This window comes from Seriola aureovittata, chromosome 22, assembly GCF_021018895.1.
Source record: "Seriola aureovittata isolate HTS-2021-v1 ecotype China chromosome 22, ASM2101889v1, whole genome shotgun sequence".
In the NCBI taxonomy this organism is placed as follows: domain Eukaryota; kingdom Metazoa; phylum Chordata; class Actinopteri; order Carangiformes; family Carangidae; genus Seriola; species Seriola aureovittata.
This window is the reverse complement of record NC_079385.1, coordinates 7840582-7864474: the sequence shown is the minus strand read 5'-3', so window position 1 is coordinate 7864474 and position 23893 is coordinate 7840582. Positions and strand designations below refer to the sequence as shown.

At 40.6% G+C, this 23893-nt stretch overlaps 1 protein-coding gene and 1 long non-coding RNA gene across 3 annotated transcripts in view; one reads left to right on the top strand and one right to left on the bottom strand.

Annotated features, from left to right (window-relative positions):
- tbc1d22a (TBC1 domain family, member 22a) overlaps positions 1-23893 on the bottom strand; it is a 120853-nt gene that overhangs the window by 21561 nt on the left and 75399 nt on the right. For both annotated transcript variants that reach the window (XM_056367248.1, XM_056367247.1), the window contains exons 12-13: positions 17194-17321; positions 2618-2713 (exon numbers count right to left, since the gene is read on the bottom strand). In XM_056367248.1, coding sequence (XP_056223223.1) covers positions 2618-2713; positions 17194-17321 — 224 coding nt within the window. The remainder of the gene's footprint in view (positions 1-2617; positions 2714-17193; positions 17322-23893) is intronic.
- On the top strand, positions 10910-19776 carry LOC130163242 (uncharacterized). Its single transcript, XR_008826421.1, has 3 exons — positions 10910-11317; positions 17201-17280; positions 19530-19776. It is a non-coding gene; the product is annotated as an uncharacterized LOC130163242 (long non-coding RNA).

Here is a 23893-nt window from a genome sequence, read left to right as displayed (position 1 = left end):
ATATAAGCAGCTCGAGTTCTGTCATTCAGTGAGAGACTTGGTGTACCCAGCACCAGATCTGTCTTTTGTGCACAAATAAACCAGCCAAACTGAAGTGCTGATTTGTACACTCTACCATTTCTTGGTCACAAGAAATCATCTTTCAGTTAGCTAATCATCACTAACTGCAAGGTTCAGCCGAGGTTGACTGGAACGCCTTTAGTTTTGCCGTTTTTTGGTCATAATCCAAAGTACTGGATGAATTAGACCTGATGATGATGATGATGATGATGATGATGATGATGATGATGATGATGATGATGGTGCTAGAGGGAGAGTGAGTGGATCACCAAAGATTTTACAGTTCATCCCGAGGGGGACATGAATGTGTGCACCAAATTTCATGGCCAATCATTCTAAATTATAAATATGTTCGTCGTGGTCGTGCTACAGAAGGAATCGTCAGGGGAGCAGCAAAGTTATTAGAATTCATTGTCACGGGACCACGAACGTGTGAACAAAATGTTGTTCTGTCTAATAGATGTTGAGATATTTCACCGGAGAGGGGAACTGCAGTCGGCACGACAACTAACATCAGAATATAACAGTAATTATGATTCATCGGAACACAATGAATGTCTGTAATGTCGTGGCAAACTCTTCAATAGCTGTTGAGACTTTTCCCAAAAAAACAACCTCGTGCTGGTGCTAAAGATCACGTAAGGGGATGACCAAAGTCAGTTGGCCTCATCCTCTGGGGATCATGAATGTCCGTACAGAATTTCATAGCAATACAGCCACTAGCTGACTGACTGATAGACTGACAATGCCATGACTAACAAGCACAGAGGAGGAAATTATAACTGCATTGTCACTTTTTTTCACAATAATGCGATGTGAAGTCACAAGCCTCTGTCATACTTCACATATTCTGATTATGCAAAAAGACTGAAGCTGACCTAGCTGTCTTAAAATTTACAGTGTTTAGGAGCTTCTTGAATTCATGATGATTTTTCAGTCTGCCATTGTTGACCTCACGTCAGACAGACTCTATCTTCTCTCAGTCTTCCAGCTTTGTCTTGTTCAAATGACCAAATATTTCCATAAATGCACACATTTCTTTTTAAGAAAGAGTGGACACACAGTAATACTACACAGAAATTTCCAAGGCTGTTCTGTGCACACAGTTCAAAACGCTACAGAAATCCATGAAAAAAATAATAATAATAAAAAAAAAAATATCCTGAAGTTCAATCTGAAATGGAATCGAACAAAAAGTAGCAATTTTATTTGAGCTTGAACTTGACTGATAGAAAAGGGGAAAGGGCGAGAGAGACTAAGAAGAGTATGAAAGTAAGAACAGATGAGTAAGTTGATGTCTCATCTTCAAACTCAGACAGCCTCCAGTGTCTCACTCAAGTTGGTGAATCAGCTTTAATCAGCCAGCCTCCATCTAAAACACAGATTCTTTAGAACTCTAACCCTCTGACTAGTGCTGCTTTTTAAGGGTTCACCTGATTTGTTACACAGTAGGAGTCATAGAAAAGATTGAGCGGAGGGCTTGAATGTCATTGTCAGGAATGCACATTGAGCAAGTTTAACCCCCTTTGCTTTGGTTGTTATTGCATTGGTTTCGATCCCCTTTTTCTTAAGAATAACTACCTAAGTGGAGTTACAGTAAAACTCAAATGTGCAGAACCTTGGAAAGACCTAAGAGTTATTCCTCATTCAAGCCAGGAAAAATATAATTCTTCAGCGACTTCATTAAATAAAATCCAGCACAAAAGCAACGGTAGCAAGGAGTGCTTCTATCGTGTCATTCATACAAATTGCCCCACTTTACTCACACTGTGGGAAACCATTTTCAGATTTGTAATAACATGCTTTAAGAATTTATGTTCCTTTCCAAAAAAGTCTGTATGGCAATCCGGCCGGTAGGTAAAACTAAATGGAGCTGGGAGAAACACGCTCTTAAATTTGTGTATTTGTCGAAATGTGCGTGCTGCAACACATACATGACCACATGATGTACAGACATGAGGACATATGTGATGAAAGTTAAGTTATGATGCGTAAAAAGAGTGGACAGAAAAGACAAGATAGCTCGCTGAAAAACTGGAAACCAAAAAAAAAAAAAAAAGAGCAGAGGAGAGAGCAGCCAAAGAGCAGCGATGATGTTTGTATGTGATGATATTGGACTGTGTTGCTACTGTTAAGAAGCCAGGTCCCCCAGTGAGCTGGCAACCAAAGTCACCTTCTGGCAGCTGTCTACTGTCATCTACTAATGCACTCACAACGACTTTTGAACCTCACAGCTAATGACCGGGGAGGTAATGGAGAGGGATGTAGGCCATGAACAAGTCTACAACAACACTCTGCTGTTTTACTGTGGGTATTTTATTTTATTTTTTTCCTACACAACCGGGACAACTGAGATTTAATCCACATAGATATAAAGCTACGTTACAGTATATCACCATCGGTGTCGGCACCTGCGTATGAAACATGTCATGATGCGCAGTGTGTATGTGTTCCTGTGTGTATCTTTGCTGTACGTGTGGATGCCAATCTGGGTGTCACTTCTAATGTAGAAACACAAAGGTTTATGTCGCCCCCGGTGTCTTTGCGTGCACATTACCTGAAAATCCCTCTCTTCTAGAATTTCTTTCCTCCACCTCACCAGGAAGGCTGCACACACATAGAGGTGGAAATGGGAGAAGCCCTCTGGTTCAGCCTAGTGAGAGAGAGAGAGCAGGAGGGAGAGAGAGAGAGAGAGAGAGAGAGAGAGAGAGAGAGAGAGAGAGAGAGAGACAGAGAGAGATGAAAACGTTGAGGACAGATGTGGTTTCATACGAAGTTCAATATTTCACAGCCGTAAAACAAATAACACCTCCATCACAGATACGTTACATCTAATAGAAGTTGAACAAAGTAGAGGCGGCCTCTCTTTACTTTCAGAATATCTATAGCTTTTCATCACATTTCATTCCAAGAAAGATTTACAATCTTTTTTTTTTTTCTGCCATAGGCACAAAAAACAGGATGAGAAATGAAACATTTTTTTGTCACAATCCAGACATTTACATTTGCAAGGCGACAGAGACAAAGAAAGATACAAATCCCCTCTTCTTTCCACAGCTTTTTATTACAGCCCCTTGTTAAATTTGGCAGCAATGAATTAAGGGGGGGGGGGGGGGGTTTGGAGGACTTAGGAGTCCACGTCCCTTAAAGGTGGGATACAGTATCCAAAGTGCATCTTAAAATGTGAGATTTTCTGAATGCACTCTGGCATGCTCTTCGGGAGGTTTAGTTCCAAACATATGATATTGTGGGCTTAAAATTCATGGAATCAAAGTGAGGAATTGCACCATGAATGTCTGTGTGTGCTACCCAGATGTACATGAGTGGAGAACACACACACACACACACACACACACACACACACACACACACACACACACACACACACACACACACACACACACACACACACACACACACACACACACACACACACACACACACACACACACACACACACACACACACACACACACAGTAATAGCAGGAATTCATGCATTATTCTAACAAGCGTGCTCCCTGATGCGTCTTCTTTGATAGTATGCTGCATTCAAACATACTCAAATTTTACTACCAAGGCATCATTTAAGCTTTCAGGAAACTCACACACACATTCACTCACTGACAGATTCGGTTATACACCGCGTATGTAACAGAATCTGTCTCTTTGGTGAGTTAATAAAGAGCCCAATGCTACACACATGTTCCAACAATTCAGCTGTGCTTAGCACATCTGTGTGTTAATTTACATGGTTCCAATTAGACAGAGGCTGTAGTATAACTCCTTCTTACTTTCTCTTGGTATTGTAACTAACTGTAAGTGCTGCTCTTTAACCACCATACTCATCCGTATATAACAGCGAGCCATAAGTCTGCAGGAATTAACAGAAACTGCCTTTCTGCTGCGATAATTGAATTTCCCTCCAGGAAGGAAGAAAGGAAGGAACAAACAGATTAAAAGTGGATAGATAGATTTTAACAGAGAGATGGTGTTATAGAAATAAAAATCGCTCTCCTGCTTTTTTTCACAGCATTGTTGTTTCTCTTATGTTCAGGCTTTCTAAGGAGATTGATCCTCTCTACGCCTTTGTGTATGTCTCCTGTTGTTTAGGTTTCCTCTTACTTTACCACCCACTCCTTTTCAGAATTTCCCAACTGAGTGTGTGTTTGTGTGTTTGCGAGAAGGAAATGGAGAGTGAAAGAGGGAGGATAGAGTGTGGGGAGAGAAGAAAAGAAAGAAGAAATAAAAAGAGGGGTGTTTGTGAACAGCGAAGCGTAGCGTGATGCGAGTAGTAAACTGGCAGGTGATTGGCTTGTTGGTCTAACCTTGCAGCTCCAATCCAAACAAGTGAGGCAAGTGAACACACACACACACACACACACACACACACACACACACACACACACACACGAAGGAACACAGATGAATGAGTATATGAGTGGCATACAGGAGCACAATGTTTATCAGTCCCCAAGATTTGCACAGTTTTAATTTCCTTTCTTCTATGAGTTTGTGTGTGTGTGTGTGTGTGTGTGAGTTCATGGTCGAGGGCAAAAGTGTACTCTTTGGGAGTGTGAAACTCTATTTCTTCCCCCTCTCACCCCTCCATCTATCCTCTGCTCTGTCGCCTCCTTCAACAAATGTCTGTCACACCCTCTTCTCTCACTTTCTCATTAATACTCCTGTGAGGAATATTTCACAAATTAGAAAGTGAGTTATCATTCTCAAAAACAACTTCTCTTAACAAGTAATCTTGATATTTTGATTTGCCACCAATCATTTCCACGGTGATCTGCCATTAACTCGAAATGTATTGACTGCAGCAGGAACGGGAGCCTAAGTAATGACAGTGGATATGACTCACTCTGTGGATGGCAGCGGAAAAATGGCGGAAGAAACAAGAAAAAATAAATAAAAAAAAGCTCTCAACTCAATCACTTGTATGACAAAGTGTTTTAAGTGCAAGATCCCGCATCTGTAGTCACATCACCACAGTAATGTTCCTTCCTCGTAATGTCACGGACATGTAAGACACATGAAAGGGAGCATTACATAGTGGGATTAGTATGCACAATGAAAGTGTGCGTATTGTAATAATAAATACAATAATAATTATTTATCATTAATCAGCTTTAAAAGAAGAATATTTTTTAACAAGTTGTTCTGTACTTTACTGTGGTACATTGATTCAAAATGTTTTAAGCTCATTAGTGATGAAACGAACGGCTTATTAGTTGACTGACGGAAAATAAATCGGCAACTTTGATAAAAGATTCACACAGGGTTCCAGCTGATCAAACGTAGAGAATTTGACACTTCTTTATGTTTTATATCGTATAAACATTTTTCACCATTTATGGTTTGACCGATTGCTGAAACCCTATTCCCCTCATTTTTTTTTTATACCTCTATTTAATGCTTAATCTCTCATGTAAACATCACAGAACCGTGGTTAATGGCTCACACTGAAGAAGACGTTTGTCAAGTGGCCAAAAGTGGATCTCTGCGTCGAGGAGGGCTGCACAGTTTGTCCGTATTTTAAGGAGGACGTGGTCAGCAAAACATATTTGATACAAGAAAATCTCTTTTGGTTATCTCCCTATAAAGTGACCAACTTTTTTTCTTTCCTTCATAGCAAATGGTTTTTTTGGTGGTGAAAAGGTCAAAGAGTTTTTAAATGCCTTTAAATAGCCTTTGGTGTATACGTGCTGCACTCAGCTGTAATATAAATTGATTGGTGGGAAGAGAATCATTTTATTTATTATAAAACAGCAGTAGTGATTATAAACATATAATGACATTGCTTATTTGTTGCTTATACATTGTTCATCATTTTGAGACCTGCGTTTGTATGATGCAGTCCTTAGTTCTGGTTAAGGAGCAACTCATTCTACATGTAAACGAACTGTAAATGCCTGAACCCACAGGGCAGGGAGAGCTGCAGAGAGAGGTTAATCAAAAAAAGTAATGGACAGAGTAAGCAACGATGAAAATAATCATCAGTTGCAGCTTATTTAATATAAACTTTGTCACAGTGAAATAGAGACAAAAACCTTGAGCATATAAAAAGTAGAAAAGGACCAGTTTTAGGATGCAGTCCAGAAAATGAATGAATTCTATAAAGGAATAGTTCAGCATTTTAGGAAATACACTTGTTCGCTTCTTGCTGAATGTGAGATTAGAAGGTCGATACCACTCCATTAACTATGGAGCTAGAGCCAGGAGGAAATTAGCTTAGCTTAGGTGAAAGGCTAAAGGCAGAGAAAATTAGCCCAGCCACTGGCCGCCAGGAAACACTAACAGCCGGAAGCTTCCCATGAAACCACGCTGCAACTTTTTACATGACGATTAAGTGTCTTTACCAGGAGGTGCATTTTTTAACTTTTGGGTGAGCTGAGCTATCTGTTTCTCCCTATACCACGCTAAGATAACTGACTCCCACCTCAAGCTTCAATTAATGTGCATGAGATGTTATCAGTCTCCTCATCTAACTCTCAGCAAGAAAATGAATAAGCACATTTTCACATCTAAATGTATAAAACAGAAAACTCCTGCCACTTGTGTAAGAAGAATGATCAACAGATTAACTGATAACGGCAGTAACTGTTAGTTGGAGTCCGATTTATTAGAAACTTTTTGCATATCCCACCACCCCTCGCTCTTCTTCTTCATTTCTACCACTCACTCATTTCTCTCTGACACTCCATCCCTCCATTCGGCCTTATCCATCCACTGCCGCTGCCTCAGCTCGAGACTTTCTCGTCATTATGATTTGCAAAATAAAGTTTGTCATGGGAGTCAAGGTGACCCCGTCAAACTTGTCTCTACCTCTTATCCTCCTCCATTGTTATTCCAGGTCCTCCACCCCCCTTTGTGTCAGGGCAGCCATATTGGCTGAGACAGACGAGACTCTGACTGACAAGCACTGCTGATCAAAGTGGGGAGAACGTGGGGGAAGGTTGGGGTGTGTGGGTGTGTGTGTGTGTGTGTGTGTGTGTGTGTGTGTGTGTGTGTGGGGGGGCATCGGTGGGAGAAAGGGTGATGCGGGGTACACGGAGTGGAGGAAGAAGTAAGGGTGAGTGCATGAGAGACGGAGAGGACAGGAGGCTAAAGGTGAACAAAGGAGGAAAAGGGAACGCAGAATGCAGAGTGAGAGTGAGAAGAGAGAGTATAGCAATGTCACATTGTCTTTAAACTGCTGCGTCGGCTGTCTGACTAGTCTCATCCTTCCAAAACAAAGAGGGCTGACGTGGGACTAACCGACTCCAGACAAGGTGAAAAGGTGACGGTGCTGAAGGCTGATGTAAGATGATAAATGAGCAGATTCAAACTGATGTAACAATTACACCGATACACAGAATATGATGAACCGCTGGCACTCGCGTGGTAGTTTTAAAGCTCCTCTCCTTGTTATAGCCAATGTGAACGAACATGACTATGGTCGTGACTGCCTAAGAGCTGTACAAGGATTCTCGTGGGCAATTCATCCGATGTAGGTGTGCGACTGCAGGATGAATTCAAACACCACACGGCAAGGACAGGACCATTTCGATTTGTAAATTACAATATAAGATTTCACTGAGAACAATAAAATTACAAAATGACAAGAATCAGGTCAGGATGCAGGTCCATTTAAAAAAGGAAGCAGGAGGCTTTTATAGTGGTAAAAAAATGCGTGGCTCTAAATACATATTGAAACAACTTCAGTGAAGCTTTTGTCCCTGTGGTGTCCAGCGTCTCCAATCTGGTGTATTGCTTTAGGCTACATTTTGAATGACCAAACACTGAGGTTCATCAGAAGGGAAAAAAAGCAGCCAAAAAAAAAAAATAAATAAATAAAATAAATTTGGGATACTTGCTGTTTCTGTTCAACCTCACTCAGTCTCTACGTGTATGTTGAATTCGGAATGGTTGCCATGGTGGCGTGCCCAGATGCAGTGGCCTTTCGTTAACCAAATATTTCAGTGTAAAGTCTAACAAAAAAAAAAAAAAAAAAAAAAAGAAAACGTGAAGAAATGCTTGGCTAACTTACTACTGAGCCGACAGACTTGTGGCGGTGGACTGTTGGCGTTTATATCAAAAAAGTAATGGTGCGCGAATGCTTTGGTTGTGTCCAAACGCTGTTCTCCGCTGGTGGTGTTTACGGTTTGAAGTGCTGACCGTATTACCTGCTGTGTCTGACTGTCAAATTTGCTACAAGAGGAGAAAACACACTGAAACTGCACCTTGTTTACATCCAAGCTGTTGCTGCTAATGAAAGAACAGTCACTCTGACCCTTAAGAATGTGTGGCGTGTTCATTTCTAGTTCACAGCTTTCACTTTAAGTTGACATTTATTGATTTGTTTCTCTGTATGTCGAGCGTGTGTTGAAATGACAGTAAAGCTGGACCTGACCTGAACCCGAATCTGAAGAGTGAAGGCAATTCACAAGTGTCTATAACGTGTGGGGAATATGCAGCGTGTGTGTGAGAATCAAGGTAATGTGTACGTATGCACGGGAGAAAACGAGAAACGCAATGCGAGCCAGTGCGTTAACTCTAAACGTTCCCTTTGCTCATTTCATGCTGATATTGTGTCAGAGAGCGACAACAAAAGAAAAAGAGAAGAAGAGAAATATTGATGCTGATGCCGGTGGGAGTGTGACAGAGGGCCAGAGAGAGGAGAATGTGCGAGTGTGAGCATTTCTGGAAGATGGTAAGACTCTGTGTGTGTGTGTTGTGTGTGTGTGTGTGTGTGTGTGTGTGTGGCAGGGGTCTTGTCTGCAGAGGCCTGTCTTGTTGTTTGGAGTGACCACGGGGCCAACCATTACTATAGATGGGAGACAGAGTGGCAGGAAAAGTGAGGAGGGCCACTTCCCTCAGGGATGGTCACACAATCCCTCTTTTATTCTGTTAGTGTTTTAGGTAAGTGCTTTATTGATATTCATGCACGAGTGCGTGTAACCCTTCCCCTTCGCCTGATAACTGACTTTGGCACAACTTTGTGAGTGAGCTCAAAGATATAAAGGTCTGAATCAAGAACTGCATTTAGAAAGGTTACTTCCCCTTGATTTCCTTGTTTCAGAGAAAGAACTGCGACACAATGAATCTGTTTTGTAGAAATTAAAGGCCATGAAAATGTTAGTGTTTGGTTTCTTAGTAATAAGGGATTGGTAGTTGTAGTAAGCTACAAATACGTGCATATATATGTAAATAACTGTCTTCGTAGGGACTTTTAATCTTTTATCAACTCCATAAAGAACTATCTTTTAATCAAATTCTATTTCCTTCATTACTCTTCACTTTATTTCATTTATCTGAGACATGAAGTTCACATTAAAATAATGACGATAATGTGCTGGAGTCAGCCCATTGCTAATGTTCATTATATAAGGTGATAAAAGACATAAAGGAAAACACAGAATGTAAAAAATATGCTTTAGAGAGAAAATTGGACCCTCAGACAAGATTAATGAAAGGAAAATGCTATTTATAAAATATTAGACCTGAGTGAGATGAGAACTTATATTGAGGTCGGTGGGTGAAGAAGCATTCCGATTCAGTAAAAGCACTGATATAACAATGTATAAATACTCCATTGCGAGTTCAAGTCCTGCATTCAAATTTCTACTTAATACACTGAAAAATGGAATTCAAACATCAAAAGTCAAAGGAAATGTCTCCTGTGACGGGTGTATTATTATATATGACATTATTAGATTGTTCATGTTAATGTAGTTAGTCAAGGGGGAGCTGGTTTTAACTACTTTATGTAATGTACTGTTTGACAGTTTAGTAAAGTGGTCCCATACTAGGGGTCTGGGCCCCTTCAGAGGGTCATAAGATAAATCGAGCAGATAAAGGTCATGCGATGCTAAAAGGGCGGGAAAGAGAAAAAGAACAAAGTCCTGTTAAACAAATCTGTGTCTTTTTATTTGGACTTTTTTTCTAATGCTTTGCTTTTTTTGTGAAATATTTGCTACTATAACCTCTTTGGCCCTTGAACAGTTATTAAAACTGAACCATCTAAAATGTTTGGAAATAGCCTCAATTCATTTGAGGCTATTTGTGCAATTTCTTTTTTGTGAGAGGTGATGATCTTAAAGGTTCCATCATATTAATTAAGATTATCATATGTGACTTTAGGTAAACTCTCAATCAGAAAAATAAAACACTAGAGCTGTAGCCAACAATCATTTTCATTATCCATTATTTTGTCAGTTAGTTGATTAATTATTTGCTCTAAACCATTAGAAAATGGTGAAAAAATTCCCATCACATTTCCCGTCTTCAAATTGCTCTTTTTGACTGTGGAAAACCAAAAGATATTCCATTTAAAACGCATATAAGATAAACTACAGAAGCTTGTGCTTAATAAAACAAGTACAAAGTAGTTGCTGGTTAATCATTTAAGCTCTTAAAATTAAAGTATTTCACTATGACATGTAATGTAGGTGTAAGTATGAAGTAACAAGAAAAATAAATAGTCGAGTTTACTACCTCAAAACTGTGCCTCAGTACTTGAGTAGGTGTGCTTAGCTACTTTCCACTGATTAAGGTAAGAGCTGAATAAATAAGAACTTCATAGCAACAGTCTTTGTCTGTGCTCTTTAATTTCTTAGCTTTTCTTCTGACTTTTGTTGCAGTAAATTACAAACTTTCCCACCTGGATTTGACACATATGATCACATCTTACACGGTGGATTTAAACACGGCTGCTAACATCGCTAAACAGATCCCTGCTTGGGAAATTCAACCACCCATATGGAAAAAGAACCATGTTTTAGAAGCTGAAAATGTCACGGTATCCCTTTAACAGCCATGCTAATGCTGCCACACTGAGCTACTTGCTAATTTCATGCTCCACGCAACAGGGATAATTTGGTCCCTGTCTGTCTGTCTGTCTGTCTGTCTGTCTGCAGGGGAGGAGAGAGGTGTGTATGTGTGTGTTTCACTGTGAATCATTCTCCCTCTCTGTCTGTGTTCCGCCCTCTCCTCTCCTCCTTTTCTTGAGATAGTGACCAACAGAGAAAAAGTGCACAAGAGAAAAAAAGGGAGAACTAGACTGAGGGCAAAACAGATTTAAAAAAAAAAAAAAAAAAAAAAAAAAAATATAAGACAAATGTCAAGAAGAGACTGTAGGTTGAAAGACAGAAAGCGAGGATGACAGAGATGGAGAGAAAGACAGAGCGAGAGCTGTATTGTGCTGGATAAGGAAACTGAACAGATGGCCACACCGCAGAGAGAAGACCACAGCGGAGACATTACAACACTCAGGTTAAAATCTCCCCTGAAACACACACAAACACACACACACACACACACACACACACACACACACACACACACACACACACACACACACACACACACACACACACACACACACACACACACAGGCTCAGTGGCAAAAGGGCAAGGTCTTTCTGTTCATTATCGGCATTTGTGAGAGACCCAAACACTCGCTGCGCTTTAAGGAAATTCGTCAAAAAGCTGAATGTATCCAGTTTGGGAATCCAGATTGTTTGAACGGTAATAAATAATGCATATTTGGTCGTGTTGAAAAGGGGCCCATACTGCAACCGAAACATCTACAAAACAGAGGAACATCCTGGCCTCAGAGGGAAGGTCGGTAAAGCGTGTCGGGTGCTCAGACAAACACAAAAACAAACACAGGAAAACAGACTAACAAGAGAAGGAGAGCACGCTTACAAAACTTCTAAGAGCTAATTTTACCAAAAAGCAATCAAACCAAGGATAATCTATGAATCCTCGAGCGGAGAGCGAGCTCTCATGATTCAAGAGCACCGTCCCTTGAGCTGAAGATTAGAAAAGCACTTATGTACTCAGAAGGAAACGGCGTGGTAGAATTCATATTCACAAGTCACATGCTGTGGGTTCTTTTGTGTCGCAGACCTGACCCCAGCAAAGCTTGTAGTCTGTGGTGGACTGTCTTTCATAAGTGTGTTTTATGGGCATGTATGAAGGAGAAGAGCAAGAGACGCAAGGACTTGGAGGTAAAGGAAGGATAGAAAAATAGATCTGCGATGAGATGAGAGATGAGTAGAGAGGAGGTGGGCAGAGAGGAAGTGTGGAAGAATATCCGTACAGTCAAAAAGAGATAGAGATTTAAAGAAGAGCAGAGTATATTAGACAAGAACAGCTTTGTGTCTTGCTGTCAGCTCCGGTGAAAGTTTCATGAGTGGAAGTGGCCTAATTCCCCTACCAGGGTCAGACCGGAGGTGAGGGACCGAGACGGAACCTGCCAAAAGGAGAAGAAGAAAAAAAAAGGTGTATGTGCGTGTTTGTGTGTTTTCTGGAAGGGTGTGTGGGGCGTGTGCATGCATGTGTGTCGAGGCTGCGATCCAAACGACATTGTAAAACATCAAATATTTAGAGGATGGATTACAAGTACAATGTGTAGCTGGGCCGCTGTCAAGTCACGACAAAGCAACAACACCGTTTAATCATTCATTCCTTGTTTCTTTTTTAGACTCGAGGTGGACGCTGTGTCTATGAGTGCGGTTTGTGATGTTGTTCTTTCGCACTGTACTTCTTGGTTACAGTCATGTCGGGAGACTCCATCCATCCAAAGCCACTTCATTTGCTTCAGGGTCAACAGGGTCTTTGTAGCAGGGAACCCACAGAAGAAAATGCTAACTTCACAAGACCTGTCAGGTTCAAACCAAAAGGCCTTCTTACATCTAAGGCGTCTATCTATAGCGCCAGCCATCATGCTGCACAGGTTAATGAACAGTTTGTCATTATTCAGTTTAAACATTAAATGAATTAAGTTACGATGAATCCAGAGCATTTCCCTGGGAAATATTCTGAAGGCAGAGCCCAGACACAGCACAGGAAGCTAAACAAGCGAAGCGTCTGAATCAGGTGCCCAATTCAACTCAACTGAATCCTTTCAATGCGAAGGAGCAGCAGTTCTACTCAGACCAGCTTCTAGATTATTGAGCTCCTCTGCTGATTTTTCTAAGGGTGAATCAAGCTACCCTTGCGAAGGAAATGTGTAAGGTGGGTGAACCAGGTTTGGGCCTGAATACTACATGTTTGAAAACTTCAAAAAAGTGTGAAGGCAGAAATGAGTGAGAATACCAGGCTCCAAGAGCCCACTCCTCATCTCTGCTTAAGGCTAGCAGCTGACGGCTGCACTGGCCGCTACTAGCATTTTCCTTTGTCTCTAACCAAACTATTTGAGATTAAGTCACACTGTGGGTAATGTAGGCGCCTGGTTTTGAATTGAAGCAAGATTATATGGAATAAAACTCTAATTCTGCTGCATTGATTTTGACTTTTTCCCCCTTGAAAACCGCCACTGTACCACTAGCAATGAAGAACGAAGCTAAATTGATGGAGCACTCTTTTAACCAACTACTTTCAAATGTCTAACCTTATCCATAATGTAGTTGCCAAGAATGGACACTGCAAGAATAATACATTTTTAAAACACAGACATATAACATTCAAAATTCCATTTAATTTAATGTGTGGTTTTGCAGAACTGTCCAATGATAATGTTCTGTTTGGTGAGTGTGTCAGATAGTTCCAATAATGTCTTGAGTAGTTGCCTGATTAAACAAACATGTACTGTGTGCCTCTATTAATCAGCAAAAACTATTCAAAATCATAACAGATACAACTTAAACTGAGGCTTCCCGGTGGTGTTAACTCATCCATCAATATACCCACTGTTCTGGCATCAAGGTGTAAATTACGTTCTGGAAATGAGACATGACTTGTGACTAAATGTCAGGACAAGGTATTATGCATTTTTCTTTGGAACAGAAGAGGTTTATGATGCAGTAAATCCATTTTGAAAGCAGGACTTTCTGTTCCCTTCATATTTTTCTTGCTGCATCTCTCTCTCTCTCTGTGTTTTGCTCATTAGATTTTTATGCCCTCGCTCACCCTTTCTGCTTTACTTCTGTCCTTTCAGGAGCATGAAGATTGGATTGGTCGCTGAGCTCTTAACTGATGATGCATGATGAAAAATAACTGCTTGTTACAATGGAAACCATGCCAACATCATGTATAATAGAGACTATTAGAACATAGAGCAGGGGCAGGCACAGAGCATTAGTCTATCAGCTAGTATATCCGAATACCAACAAGCTTGTTACCTCCACCAGAGAGGTTATGTTTTAACTTGCGTTTGTTGGTTTGTTGGTGTGTTTGTTTGTTTGTTTGTTTGTCCGTCAGAAGGATTATGCAAAAAAAAAGCATTTAGTGTGGATCCAGGATTTTTTTTTTTTTTTTTTTTTATCACTTTCCTTAAACTTTGCAACATTTTTGTCAGTTCCTCAGGAAATAATGTTTGGATCCTGATGTGAAAAATCAGACATATTTATACTGTTGACATATATGACTTACAGCGTACAATTTGCTGCAGGTAATAGGATTGTTTTTGCCTTGGCGGGGTGTAAGCGCTCCGCTGAGTGTCATTCTAGTGTTCAAAATATGACCAATTATGTGTTATTTTCTTTCTCAGGATAATAACAGTATTGTAAAGGTCTTTTACTCTTTTCATCTAAACCTTCTTTAATCTATCTGTCAATCCATTCATTGAAGAATAACTTTAACCAGGAACTCCTCAAAAGGAAATGTGTCAGAAAACCCGCCGGGGTGTCTGCAGGACAGACTTGTACCGTCTCCGAAACCGAAACACCTGCGACGCGTTCTCATCGAGCTCTACCACTCTGGGTTTGTTCATGTCTCCTGCCAGCTGTCTGTGGCTCAGGCAAAAATACACGAGGAAGAACTTCATAAGATGGAGAGCGTTTGTTGTGATGATTTAGCATCAGTCCTTTACTAGAATAAAACTCAACGGCTATCAGTAATTATAACGGATAGCTGGCCGGGAGGTTGGTTTATGAAAAACACAGTGCTGCTGTAGGGTCAACCAAAACACGAACATAAGTCATGTGAGTGGAAAGAATGTTCTCAACTCATTTTTTTCACCAAGTTCATGAGCGCTGTGCCGTAGACGACCCAGCAGTTTTATGTTACTGAGAAGAAGGGGAAGTTTTACAGGCAGGGACAATTTTGTAAGATTAAAGATATTAAAAGATTAAAAATATAAATCTTTTGAAGCTAAAATTGTTGTATTAAAAATATCACCAGCTCTTGTGTGCATATAACAGTTTGCTTTGTTAGAATTTAGCAACTGATTAAAAAGTCAACGTTTCATAAAATAAGATGTGTGGCTCTCCAGTGCTTCCTCTCTCCTATCCACCAACTCATCCTTTCCCTATATTCTCCTCTTGTTTCCCTCGGGAACTTAACTGTAACCACAATGGGTCTCATATAGGAACTGTTACTTGACAGAAGCTCATATTTTACTGGGTCATATTTGTGTTAATGGGAAGCAACTATTTAAGCAGCTTCAGTGAGCCTCAAACATGAGTTTTAACAATTTTCTGACTTTCACGTGACATCAGTTCAGTCCAGGAATTGTCAGACTTCTGAGTTCAGCAAACGTGGAAGGAACTAATTCTCCAGTTGGGTGACGTCAAACTGTTGTAGAAGAAGAGCGCAACCAGATAAAGTTAATTAAAAGAGAACCAGTTAAACCTCAAACAGTGAAAAACAATGTGGAAAACATTATGGAAATATGGCATTTCTGTTTGTTTCATGTATTAATTTGAGGAAGGTTACAGGCTCCACATCGCTCCACACAGTTCTGATGTTTTTGTCTGCTGCTATATTACATCTCTTCTGTGGAGCCAAAGCTTCAGTGGATGTTTCATGATTAATTACGTTTATTTCCATAGCACTTTGTCGCATTTTGCTTCTAACGACCATCTTTTCCACCTACTACTTTTTTTAGAATTTCCGGCATTCCTACTCAGGTTATTTTTTTCTTTGTCTGCGAATTGTGAATGCGCATAAAAACAGGTGGATGTAAACCCACTAAGTGCTGATGAAGATGCTGAGAACGGCAGCAGAAAGAACAGCGGAAAAAAAAGCTGCAAACGCTGTTACCAAGATGTTGGCACAGTAGAAAGTGCCACCAATGAAGGGAGTTCATCTTAAACCCTACCTTTACTCCCTATTCATCTCCTCTCTGCTCTCCTCATCTAATCAAACACTTTGATGTGATCACACGTCTTACACTCTCAACCTCTGCATCAGCTGGAAAATCCATTTTATCTACTCAGCTCAGGCCCTGAACTACCCACACATGTCCCAGCATGTACACACACCCTGCTGAATCGATAGCAGACATTACGTGTTATTGACAACGCCAACTGAGGTTAACAGTCTGGCATAACTGTAGGTGCCGCCTATTAAGCTGTGTTTAAATGTGAAAGGGCAGCGAAATGAACAGGTCCACATGTGTTTGAATGGGATTAAGATCCGGCTCTCGCTCGCTCTCTCTCTCTCTCTCATTTATACATCTAGGTCAACACGGTAATAGGCTTTACTTTGACACTCACATACACACACACACACACACACACAAAGAACACGGCAGCCATAAAATGAAAATTAAACCATAAGTTAAAACGCCTAAAACTTTTGTTCCATGCATGAAAGAGGCTACGCACATCTTTGTTTCATTTGTGAATTAACTAATCCTTCACAATCCCCTCACACACAATTCTTCTCCGGAAAAGTTTTTTTTTTTTTTTTTTTTTAATTCACCTTTTTTAAACCGTTCCTTCTTTGCTTCTTTGCAATCTTTTGCCCATCCCCTGCACTACTACGATACATCATCAACAGAGCACTCTCACTCCACACGTGTTGTGCAAACACTGAATAAAATCCACCCATGCTGTGAAACTAATAACTTAAGTGTAAATTTGTCAGTAGCTTGGCTGTGTGATCGGGCCGAGCGGCACAGTAAGGCTGTATCGCGAGCTCTGAATAATTAAGGATATCATAGAGCGAGCTGCCATGTTTCAATACCTTTATGAAAAAGAAAAAAATCTTTATTATGTTGCATCATACCAATGGGTTGGCTGGGATATAATGGTAGGAATTACAAAAGAGCCACTTCTGAGGCCATCATAGATGTCATTATCAGAGAATATCTCAGTTTCTGAAATCTCACGCAGAGCCGCATAGAAATGGACAGATAACAAAAAGCACAATAACAGTAGCTTTGTTGTGTGTGTGTGTGTGTGTGTGTTTGTGTGTACCTGGTAGGTGTCCCACAGTCTGATCGTGCAGCGAAGTGGCAGCTCCCTCATCAGGAGGTTGTTCATCCAGCGGAAGGCAAACTGCAGGTACTCCACCTCGTAGTGCTGCATGTGGCGGTGCACAGACTCTGCAAAAAATAATAATAATCGGAATTAAAAAAAAAAAAAAATAACAAAAAAAAAAACAGCAACACACAGATTAAAGATCAACTGCTTGCTTTACTTTCTGTAACAAGAAAACGGTAGAGAAACTCCCTTTACGCTCTCGCATTAACAATGGTGACAGTAACAAGTGTATAAATAGACAGATTCCTTCATAACGCTCCTCTCTGTTAATAACTGCTGTAATCAGTCTCACACACACACACCCGCACACCCACACACAATAGAGATGTAATTACAGAGCTATCAGAATTGTCTGAGAAAAGCTACACACCGAATTGCGATGTGAACAGGGAGTGCATTCATCGTTCAATAAAGCTTCAAAGCAATTGCGTGTCAGTCCAGTGAGGAATGGAGGGTACACACTGTAGGTCAATGGCAATCCACAGGTGAGGATGGAAGGTGTGTATGTGTGATGTATTGTGTGTGTTTTCATTATTTTCTTGGACATTATAGCTTCCGATAGAAGCTGATTAAAACTATATTTTTGTTAATTTGTCACAAAAGGTCAGCCTGTGCTAAACCTCTTTAAACTCCTGTCGCTATTAACAAGATTGTGCCTATTTATCTTTGTTGTGTAGGGGGAGTCGTGTAGGGAGATTTTAATCCTATACAAAGTACATGCGTGTGATTCTTCACCCCGAACTCAGTATTAATTAAAGTCGTAAATACCTGCTGTTATTTGGCACACTCATTGGTCGTCCCTGTCGAAAACACACACTTTGAGTTATAAAATATGTCTCTCCAGCGTTTTTCTATGAGTCAGAGTTTTCCTGCATTTCCTGTTAAGCCTCATTTGCCCTGTTTGCACTGTGAGCTCTGTGAAACAGTCGTCACATAATTTTCTAGAGGGATGAAAAATATTGTAATTTTACAATGACTAGAGTGCATGTAGTTACCGCTGAGAATAAAAATATTAAATTACCCATCAAGGTCAGGTACACTAGGGCTTATAAACCACAGCCACATTAACTCATGAATTCCTGATTTATTGGACAGAATTTTGGTAACCAGTCATTGTGTGACATCAAAAACTTTGGCGGGGGGGGGGGGTTCAGAAATGCATTAGTCTGTCTTGATCTGTTACGACTCTCCCAACCTGCCTGTGGCTCCCAACGCCAGGGTGTAAATCTTTAAAAACACAATTTCATAAAAGAAAAAAAAAAAGAAAAAAAGGCCAAATCATTTTCTAAAACTACTGGACCTTGTACTTTCAGTACAAGTTATGCAAACCGGAGCAAATACTGCTCTCGCTTGGAACTACTTTCACGGCGGATTAATACACATTTGGTGCAATAGCAGGTAATCCCGGCACCAGGACTGCATATGTGAGGTCAACTCAAAATAAAGAACAGTATTTGCTTTAACTGTGATGAAGGAGAATGTCACTCTGTGTAAATGGCTCACTGGTGTGTTTTTATAGTTTTATGAACAACCATAGATGCTTTTCTACCAAAATTGTAGGAACTTTAATTTCCCAAGACCTAAAAAAAGTTCCTCCAGTGTATTGTGATCTGTGTTTCCCCTGCACGGCCGAAGCCCAGGTAAGATCAAGGAAAAAAGCAGCCTGGTGTATAGCACAGTGCTGTGGAGTGACATTCAGCGCTACAAGGCTGACCCCGAAAGTTCCTCAACCTCCAGAAAATACGACGCGCCCAACAGGGACTTCTTTTGGGAATGAATGAATTTAATTTATATCCCGGTTCTTCCAGTGGAAACGCAGGCAGGGGAAATGCGTTCCTCAGAAAGGTTTCTGTTCGTACAGTTGAAATGCACCTAATGGGGGTCTGTGAACACAGAAGAATCAGCTACATCAGTCTTTGGCTTCACAGTCAAAACTGTGTAGGTAGAATCGATTCATTGTTGGTTTTGCTCTTTTCATGGCGTTTGCTGACAATGAGAAAAATAAAGAATATCAACAGCCTGATTCTTCAAAGTAGGTATGATGGATTTTCTGCGCACATTACTGTAATTCATCTTCTGTGGTATCAACCCAAGATGGGAATACATCAAGAAACAGCTGAAAATAAGCATCAGTCAACACTGCAGTTTTCACTCAGTTTGTTTTGTTGGGCACAACGTCCAAGCAGAAACATTTACTGGCTGTCATATGTCCACATTTGTCTCCTTATACCCAATAAAAATTTTATTTTCTCCTTCTATAATTACTCCAGATTATGTCCCACTGCCAAATAAACCGCCACAGAGAGAAGACCATACGCTGTGTCAGGCGGTCTCAATATGTTCTCCATGTGGAGTTCAAACGTCAGTGTGGATGTCAGTGTCATGGCATGGCAGGCTGGCATCAGCGCTCGCCGAGAAGAATGGACGAGAAGCAGAACTGTCAGCTGAAAAACTTGCCGCATACGGGGCTGTGACACTGAGAACGGCCGCCTTTGTTCCGTCCTCTGTTCTTCATAAATGTTTGTTTTATGCATCTTTACATAACAAAAGATTAAAAATACCACTCAGTATTCAGCAACTCCCCATTTCTTGGTCATCAAACCCATGACACTCTTTCTCTCTCTAATACACACACACACACACACACACACACACACACATTTCATGATAGAGCTGTAATTATAGAGCTGTCAGAGAATCTATGAGAAAAGCCAGTTCGGGAGGAACTATAGCATCCTCCTCTCTCACACTCTGTGCTCCTCATCAGGCCTGACTGACAAGTGCACACACACACACACACACAAATACGGCTTTAATAAAGCTTTAATTGGTGAAACATTACGTAATGTATTTCTAGCCCAGAACACTTTCATGCAATTCATACTCTCAAACACACACTTCAAACACTTGAATGACACCTGTCTTACACTGCTCACACATGCATGTCTAACAATTAGGCACACACTCCACCACACGAGCGGGGCGCGAAGTAAACACAAAGCCATTATTTCACACTCCTCTCTGCAGTTTAATTATCACATGCTGCTGTAAAAGCATAAACAAGGCAAGCTCATTAACGGCGTATGCAGCCTGGTGACAGATCTTAGCTAGCTGCCAAACAGAAAGGGAGAGAGTGGAACAACTTTAGACAATGTTAAATGACAATAATGAACCTGCTCTGCCTAATATAAGTGACTTCACCAAAAGCAGAGAGGAAGAGGTGCACGATGGGGGAGTGGTGGAAGGGAGAGTCGTTTGTCATGAGGACTGAGCACAGTGGGAGGGGAGAGGAAAGGAGAGGAGAGGAGAGGAGAGGAGAGGAGAGGAGAAATAAAAGAAAAACAGACAGAAATACACAGCCAACTGCACAGCTAAAACTTGTGACTTTTAAACCGTGGGCTGCTGTCCAGCTGGCACAATGCTCGGCATGCTGGGTAGCGTAGTTATGGGGGCTGAGGGAGGTTAAGGATGACATCTTTCATAGACACTGATTGACTGATGAGTCTTGTCTTCCTTCCTACTGCTGGTTAAAGTTTAGGACGGAGGCCACGGTCGGCCCGCTAGTCGGCTCTCCACGGTGGACCGCGGCTCGTGGCTGGTGAGGTGCGGGGTGGACAGCAGGAGGTCAGAGGTTGTACAGTGACTAGTGAGCGGCTCCCTGGATTCTGCTGATGAGGCCAATTCTGCCCGACTTCAAGCTCTCCTTGGTGTAAAACGTAATTACAGTCAAACACTTCCCTCTCTCCACTGGCTTTCTTTTTTTCCCCCTCTTGCTCTCACTCAGTCTGTTCTGATACACTTGCTTTATTTTGAATCTGTTCTGTGTCATTTGGTTCCTCACACATCAACCATTCCCATTTGCCCATTCTCTCTGTAAATACACTGTATATATACAACAAATGTGCTCATCTCACTGCAACCTTTATTCATTTCCTTTCATCTTACTCTTGCCAGCTTTAGCACAGATTTAAACAAATCCAGCTGTAGATACAAACCAGGCGACAGCGCCGTGTTTGATCGACAGTGTTTGACTCTCTGAAACCAGGATCTTGCACACCAACTAAGAAAGCATCGTGTATGCAGTATTTTCTGCCATATTCTCTTGTCTTTTTCTTTACATAGTGTATGTAACTGACCATTCGCTGAGCCCTTTCTAGTTACGGTTGCTTAGCTATGATTGGACTTTCAGCGTTTGGGGGAGGGGTTCATCTGTGTGTGTGTGTGTGTGTGTGTGTGTGTGTGTGTGTGTGTGTGTGTGACACTTTTCCATGCAGCTAAAATACACAACACACACCGTTTATTAAAAGTAAATGCATTCGTTGCAATTTCTCTTGAGCTTGTATGCGATCATGCTGTTTACAGTCTCTGTGTTTCTGAATTTATTTAACAGTATAGATATGAAATAGTAATAGTTAATTAGAAAATTAAATGTATATTTGCGTATTTCTATTTTCACTATCATTACATATGATATGCTTATTTGATTGTCTGTCACACAAAGAGAAATACCCTCCTGTAGGACACAGCTATAACAGGTAAAAATGAAAACATTTAACAACCAAGTCAAGTACAAAAGGTAGAGTCCACTGAGTGGCACTTGCTTAATTATTCCTCTCACACAACAAACAACCACAAGGTCACACATTTGTTACTGATTAGCCTGCGGGAGACTGCAGCGATTGTGGGGGAGGATATGTTTTCATGATGTTACTACATATATAGATATATATATATATATATATATGTATATATATATGTGTTTGTGTGTGTGTGTGTGTGTGTGTGTGTGCGTGTGCATTGTCAGACATCAATAATGCTTCTAATTCATATCTGTCCTTAAAATGAGGCATGATAAAACTGTTCATGTGGAACCAGGTGCGTGAAAGCAGAGGAGCAGCAGAGTTTATTTTGTATTTTTAGCGAGATTTTAAAAACTCATTCAGGATCAGAGAAGTGTAAATAATATGCGTAAACATTATAAATACTCGCTGTTTGTACATGTGTGTGGCTTCCGAAGTAGCATAAGAAATCCTATTTTTCAAGATGTGCAGGATCTTTAATTAAAATTGTTTTTTTTAATTAAAAAACACCACAAAACCCTGTCAGAGTTTGAAATCAAAGAAACGCACAGAGATGGCCACTGTAGGGATCTAAAGGTTTGGTATAGAGTGTTTGAAAATGAAAAGGCTGTAGTTTAATATGTCTTACCTTCAATAAATGCAGGTGAAAAGATTTAACATACAGTGTGTTAAGTATGTAAAATGTGAAATTGCTGCAGGCAATTAAGAGCCGGGTGCTGGGTGATGAACATTGCAAGGACGATGTCTGGACGCTGTGTGGGAAGACTGGGAAAGACGGTGTAAATGCCCTTGATTAGGTTGAAGCTGAACTTAATTTCCAAACAAATGAAAAATATATGTATCTGCTAGAGAGACTAACTGTAATTTTAAATCCTGCTGAAACAAAAAATCCCATGCATAAAACAATTAAAATGTAAACACACAAAAATGCAGTGGCCATCTTGAAAAGCAACCGCTGCTGCGAAAAGGCTAATTATCTGGAATTTTGTTTTGAAAACCCACAAAACACATTGTAGCCCTTTTTCAGCCTTTTAATGATGAGACACGGTCCCACAATCCAGCTACGAGCCTTTTAACACAATTCAGGCTCAGAGCGCACACTACCAGTGCGTCCTCTAATTTGCATAAATAAATTCACCTTTGGGCAATTTGCATGTTGATGAACTTGTGCTAACACACTTGCATGCAACAAATACACAGAAAGAGATAAGGGGGAGATAAAGAGATCAGAGAAACATTACAAGCGTGCCGACAAAGTGGCTTGTCTTTTGAGGGGGTACACGTGCTGGCGTCAAACAAGTCTAATGGGAGTTAGCGTCACTTATTACAAGTAGGATTAATTACAGAGGGGGGGGGGGGGGGGGGGTGGGTCTGAGGGAGGGGCAAGTAGAAAAGCAGAAGGAGAAGCATAGATATTTCAAAGTAAAAGCCTTATAACAATGTCACCCACCAGGAATCAAAGTAAAGAAATTATAATCTTTAATTTTTAACTTTTTTTTTTCCAACAAATCAGTGCAGTCTTATTTTTTTTTTTTTTTTGGCCTCCTTATTTCAAGTTCAATTAGACCTTACGCCACGGGACCTGATTCACAGAAAACAAATTAAAATGGAATATCTCAAGAACACCTGCAAAAAAACATTTTTGTGCAAGAAAAAGAAAAATGTAGCTCTTTTATATTTGGGTGAAGATGACTGAGCGTGTGTGCACTTCAGCTCACCTCAGTAGTAATACCTCAGGGAGGTGGGAGTGTTTTTCCAGTCGTTCCAGGAAATAAACTGGCAACATTTGTTATTAAAGCTTATCCTTAAAACACTGAAATTTATTGCTGTCTCAAGACTCTAAAATTGATGCTATTTTATTATTTTGCAAGCACTCTCCGCTGCCTTTAACACAGGCAATCATTCCAATTTGAAAGTATGTTGAAGGTTGATCTCAAGCTTTGGTCAGTGCATTGATGTCTGTGTAATGACATAGCAGAGGGAAATACACTGCCAACCGTCTCCAAAGACTCACAGTTGGTCACATCAGTTGGTAAATTACAATGTTTATCTAA